Genomic DNA, 5797 nt, shown 5'->3' on the forward strand with positions numbered 1-5797 from the left:
GACTTCTTCCACATCTTTCTTATTTTTCATTAACAAATGCACCAGAAAAAGATTCTCCTTGTTTTTTTCTTTTGGCATCTTCATTTAGTAAACTATCTTTAACTATATCTATAGTTAGAGTCTCCTTTGACGTTGAGTTATAAATTATCACCACATAAGTTTCATAACTTTTTGATAAAGAGTTGAGAAGTAATAATCCTTGTATCTCATCATCTATATTCATTTTCATAGCAACCGGCTTATTTGTAAGACTCTAAAATAGGCTTATGTGCTTAACTATCTTTATCCTTCAAATTTACAAGCCTTTTGATGAGAGAAATTATATTTTCCATTATCTTTTTCGCAAAGAGGTTTCTAATCTTTGCTACATAACATCAGCTCTGATACCACTTGCTAGGAAAAACTATTATAGTAAAATAATTATTTTTCCTCTTTATGTATCAAAATGGGTTCCTAATCAAAATATCAACTTATTACCAAAATACAAATATTAACCAGAGTAGTATAAACAGTAAAATAATAAATCAATCACAAAATGAGACACCGAATTTTTACGTAGAAAACCCAATGTGGAAAAAACCCTAGGATCATAGTCCACCTCAAACTTCTACTATCATCAATAATGATAACAAGTTTACAATTAGTCTTCTTCAGAATAACCAAAGGATCACAAGTTAATTAAGAATACATATCTTGGCTCAACATTAACATATCATCATCATCAAAGATAAATTTAATGAAAAAAAATTTTAGATCTCGGATATAATAGGAAAGCACCTTAGATAAGATAAATTACAGATCGGTATCATTAAGATTGTAGAGCTTATTGCAAGGATTTTTTACATAAAATTTAAGCTAAAACCAATAAAGTTTAACTACTCGATCATCTAGCAAAAACCTCAAAAATCTAAACTTTTTCTCTTCTTTTCTCTCGCTCTATCTTTCTCACGCCGCCACTATTTACCCTCTTCCTATCCAAAATCTTCATATTATTAATAGAAGAGATTAATCATTTGAAACACAATCTGAGCTTGACTAACTATTTGATTGTTTTATCATAATTAATTGAAAAAATATGAAAGATTCTATTATCCAACGAAGACACTTTGTTGTTGTCTCACCTTAATTTAGGAATGAGAAATTAAAGTAACCAATGGTACTCTTTTAAGTTGAAATTAATAATAATATATTTATCAGATTCTTGTAAATTAATCTTAATTTATCTATTTTTTATGTGAAACTAACCAGAAATATTACATAAATGCCGGTTTGTGTTAATATTATATGCGAAGAAACGTTTGGGACGACCTATGGTGACAATGGGTGCTACTGTTGTACGTGAATGACAAGATTGGAGAAACATGTCGTGTTGTATTTGAAAGAGAAGGTTGGGAGATCATGTAACGAAGCTCTGATAAATGGCTACGGATGCTAGCAAATTGAACTCTTTGATCGAGCCATAGAGGTGACCTGGTGATATGACAGGATGAAAACAAAGAACAAATGCACAACTCCTAGTTTCTAACGCAGTAAACTTGTCAGTAGACTCATTTTGAACTTTCAAGAAGAACAGAAACCAACATATTTGGAGGATTAATGCAATTAGCTATTGAGCGGAACTTTTACACCCAATTTGTCCAGAGAAATTGCCACTAATATGTTTTTACCGGATTACACCCTTCTATTCAAAATTTACCAAGGGGCGTCTTTTTATTAAATGGAAAAAGATACCCTTGTTCATTATAAATTGCGACATGATTTTGGAGGATCTTATTTGATTCATATTTTTTTCCTAGCGAGATTGATTTTGTTAAAAAAATCTGATTTGTGTTTTGCTTATTCAATCTGCTCTTTTTTTTTTTTCTTTCGTCATCACTTTTTCTTCTTTCTTCTTCTCTATCAAACTTTATATATTCTCTTTCTCTTAGTTTCTTCTTTCTTCTTCTCTTTCTCTATCATCCTTTATTAATTCTCTTTTTTTCTCAATTTAACTCGGGTCTAAATTTGACAAATCCAAAAAACTCAAATCTGAGCTCAATTTGAGTTTGACTTAAATCGAGAGTCGTATGATTATGAGTCTAAGATTCTCTTGTGAGACTAAAATTTAGACTTCTATTAAGACTTCTACTTTAGTTAGAAAGTTTTCTCACTACAACTATAAGTCAAAGAGGATCATTAACCATAAAGAAGAAATAAAAAAAAGGAAGAATGGTGATAAAAGAAAGAAATCTTAACGAGTCACGCTTATATTTCTCAAAAAGTTCAAGCTATTGCTTATTGTTCAAGAAGATTTTTTTATAGTTACATAATTAGTTTTTCTTTTAAGAAGCAATATAGATTATTTTTACTTCTTTTAATATCCCTATCGTTCCTCCAACAATAAATCTACTCGAAAAAGGATTTGATCACCGATCCACCTATTCTACTTTCTTCTCTCCTCCTTTTTCTACTCCGCCTCTCTCTCATTCTTCTTTCGTTTCTTCTCTCTTCCCCTTGTTATGCTCCTCCTCTGCCTCATTATCGCTACCCCTTTGCCCCTTCTGCTCCTCCTCTTCGAGTCTTCTCTGTATTGATATTATGGATATGCTTATGAGAGCTTTATATTTGTTTGATGAAATACTTTAGAAAAGCTTCAAGCATACTAATTTCTATAAAATCCTTAAATTATCATAAATTAAAAATATGAATGGATTCACAATTTGTTATGCTTTTTTTACATGGTGCAAGATTGAAATGATTTGAATAAACTGTTTTCATTACATTCGAAAATAAACTAAATTTCAAAGAGAAGGAGGAGAGAATAATGCTAAGTGTTGGCCTCAACCAATTCATTGAATTGGCTCAGAAAGTTTTTGAAAACAACTTATTTAAAATAACGATACACGCTTTGGTAAATTCGATATTTCACCTGCGAAAAGCATATTAGTAGGGGCTTTTTTTTTGTATAAATTGCCCAAGTTTTATTATCTGCACCTCTTTGTCCGTTTCGTGTTGGACGTCTTACCTACTCATCAATGTCGTAGCTGGATAGCAGTCTGTCTGATGGTCGCAAGAGTCAAATCTTTTGATGATGCAGTGGGTACACAGTCACACTTGGATGAATTCATTCGAACAAAGCAGACCATGAGTCGATGGATGAACACACACTAATACGATGGATCCTTCATATTTCGTATCAGATACAGAAACATTATTTCTGTGACTTCAAGCAACCGGCAACAAGCCGTAACAATCATCTACTTGATGAATTCCATGACCCAAGTCTCCGCAAACACATGAGAAGCTTTGAACCCTGGGAACCCGGCTTCCGTTGCCAAGGCCTTGAACTCCTTCTCAGTCCTCTCTTTCCCACCAACGCAGTAAACCAGCATGGCAAGATCCAATTGAAAGACAGCTTGAGCATTTGCAGTCGGCTCTGGGACTGCTGGAAGCACATGTTCTACCACAATTATCTTTCCATGTTGCGGCAACGCTTTCCAACAGTTTTTCAATATTTTCATACAGTGTTCGTCGCTCCAGTCATGAAGAATCCACTGCAAGTTTTGAACTTGCTCAAGTTCAACTCTCAACACAACACACATCGAAAACACGACTTAATTGTACACTCAAGGTTGGGTTCTTCTTTTAGCGGGATTTGCACTGAAATCCCTAATCATTTTGAAATAGACCCTGATGAACGATCACTCATGCCAATCTAATTCTGTGCTGATTCTATCACTAATTCTTTTAGTGATAACTTTTCAAGACTTAATGACAATATTTGTTCGTGACTAATGGTTCTTTTTTTTTTTTTAGTTTCTCATAGGAAAAGAATGAAACGATTGGAATTTATGGCTTGGGACGGAAGACATATAATTTGAGATCATTTTGGATAATTTGTGATTTAGATGGTTGACCCCAACTTTGTCAACCATTCTTTGTTCTTTTTGACTTTTGACCCTTAGTCCGTGTTATAGCGTTGTTACTTTATGAAGAGGGCTTTTTGTTATCATATGAGTTGTACCTCTTTTTTTTTTTTTTGGCTTCAACGATGCATGTAGCTACTAGAAATATTAAGAAAAATAGAAAAAGAAAACAAAGAGCAAGGTCAGCCTATCGGATATTAAGCCAGAAAGGATGAGAAGTCCTGACCTTCAAGAACACGGCGTCTCCGCTCGGAACAGTTTCGAACATGTTTCCGTGGACGTGTTTAACACCTGCAAAGAAACCATGGCATGCCATCAACGTAAGCCCAAATATATAACGATCCAATAATAATTCTTCTTTTTCTTTATAGGCAGGTTGCTGTTCATGATGGAAGAAAGCGGAGACCTGGCAGGGGCTTGGCACCGGAGATGACATGGGGCAAGTCGTAGTTGATGCCCTTGATGTGTCTGTGCCTAGAGGTAATCATCTGGAGGGTGGCACCGTCGTTGCCACCGACATCTACGAGCACCTCCACGTCATCGAAACCACCGTAGACGCGGAGCAGATTGTTGACGACGACGCTGGAGTGGCCCCTCATGCCAGCGTTGAACACCTTGTTGAACCGTGGATCTGTGCCTATGTAATCGAACACCGGCATCCCGTAGGCGGAGTTCAGAGGGACGACTCCCTCCAAAACGGAATCCTTTAGATAGTACCTGCCATCAATCCTTCTCAGTATTTTCGCTCGGCAAATGAAAGAAGAAAATATATGAAGAATTAATGGTCTCAACTCTATGCTTCGCCTTCTAAATTACCATGCATCCACGAAGACCTTATCCTGATGCACCAATGCCATATCAGCCAGTGACACACCGCCTTCGTTCTTTGTCAGGTACTTGCAGATGGGAGCCGCGCCGTACCTCCTCAAAGGGTGGCCATCCGTCCCTGTGTGGACGGTGCTGCAGCTGACGACTCTGTTAGCCGCGAGCAAACGGAGTATTCGGTCCACCGTGGTGGCCGCCTGTGGGTTCTTGGTCGGCAGCCGGGCGGCGATCTCAACCGGGCTCAACAAGGCTCCCGGGCCGGCCTCCACGATGATGTCGAGGAGCCGGAGCTCGATCGCGGCTTTAAGGGTGAAGGGAAGGACGCAGCTGCTCACCAACTGCAAGGCGCGCGCGCCTGCCTCCTCCTCCTCCTCGAGCGTCAGCTGCTGAATGTTATTGGTGGATGCCATACTACTAGTTAGCTAAGGTTGCGGAGGAAATGATGATGGAGTATGAGACAAGGAGGAAGGCTACTTAGCTTGGAGTGTTGGAGAGGGGGATGTTTTCGTTGGGATTTATAGAGTGAGATTCCTCTCAAACTGTAGCGTTCGTTTCATCCATGGGATAAATAATTGGAGCGGATCCCAATTCATGATTATGGATCTCGCGTGCTGATTCCGTGATATTTCTTGTTTATCTCACGTGTTCAATGTTTTGCTCGATCAAGTGGATACACCAAGTGCGCAACGACTTTGTTCTTCTTCCTTTCCAAGCCACACAGCTAGATTTTGTATATTTTCTACCCATCCTCCGTTCCCATTGTATAATATTATCAGTACATTTTGGTATTATTTTCTATAGAAGTTTAATTATTCTCGGTCCTCTTTACTATTGATAATTTTTTACTATTAAAAATCACCTAAAAATAATAAAATATAATTTTAAAAAATTTTAAAATATGATTATAAATGGTAGTAAAAGGTTATAAATAGGAATTTTCTTTCCAATATTATACTAGATATAGAATTATATAATACATAAAAGTAGGTCTCATTGAACTCTTATGCTGCCGTCACAGAGTTTATCAGTATTGGATTGAGAAGTATGCTTTGCAATTTTTGAAAGAC

The 5797-nt window shown here is 36.8% G+C and overlaps 1 protein-coding gene across 1 annotated transcript; it reads right to left on the reverse strand.

Annotated features, from left to right (window-relative positions):
• Positions 1-3136: 3136 nt before the first annotated feature.
• Positions 3137-5230, reverse strand: LOC135623385 (flavone O-methyltransferase 1-like). The gene is made up of 4 exons (XM_065126304.1): positions 4722-5230; positions 4312-4622; positions 4132-4196; positions 3137-3533 (listed from the first exon to the last, which is right to left on the reverse strand). Exons 1-4 carry the CDS (start codon positions 5138-5140, stop codon positions 3237-3239), a joined length of 1092 nt encoding a protein of 363 aa, XP_064982376.1. The 5' UTR covers positions 5141-5230; the 3' UTR covers positions 3137-3236.
• Between the last annotated feature and the right edge of the window lie 567 nt (positions 5231-5797).

Source organism: Musa acuminata, chromosome BXJ2-9, assembly GCF_036884655.1.
Source record: "Musa acuminata AAA Group cultivar baxijiao chromosome BXJ2-9, Cavendish_Baxijiao_AAA, whole genome shotgun sequence".
Classification (NCBI taxonomy): domain Eukaryota; kingdom Viridiplantae; phylum Streptophyta; class Magnoliopsida; order Zingiberales; family Musaceae; genus Musa; species Musa acuminata.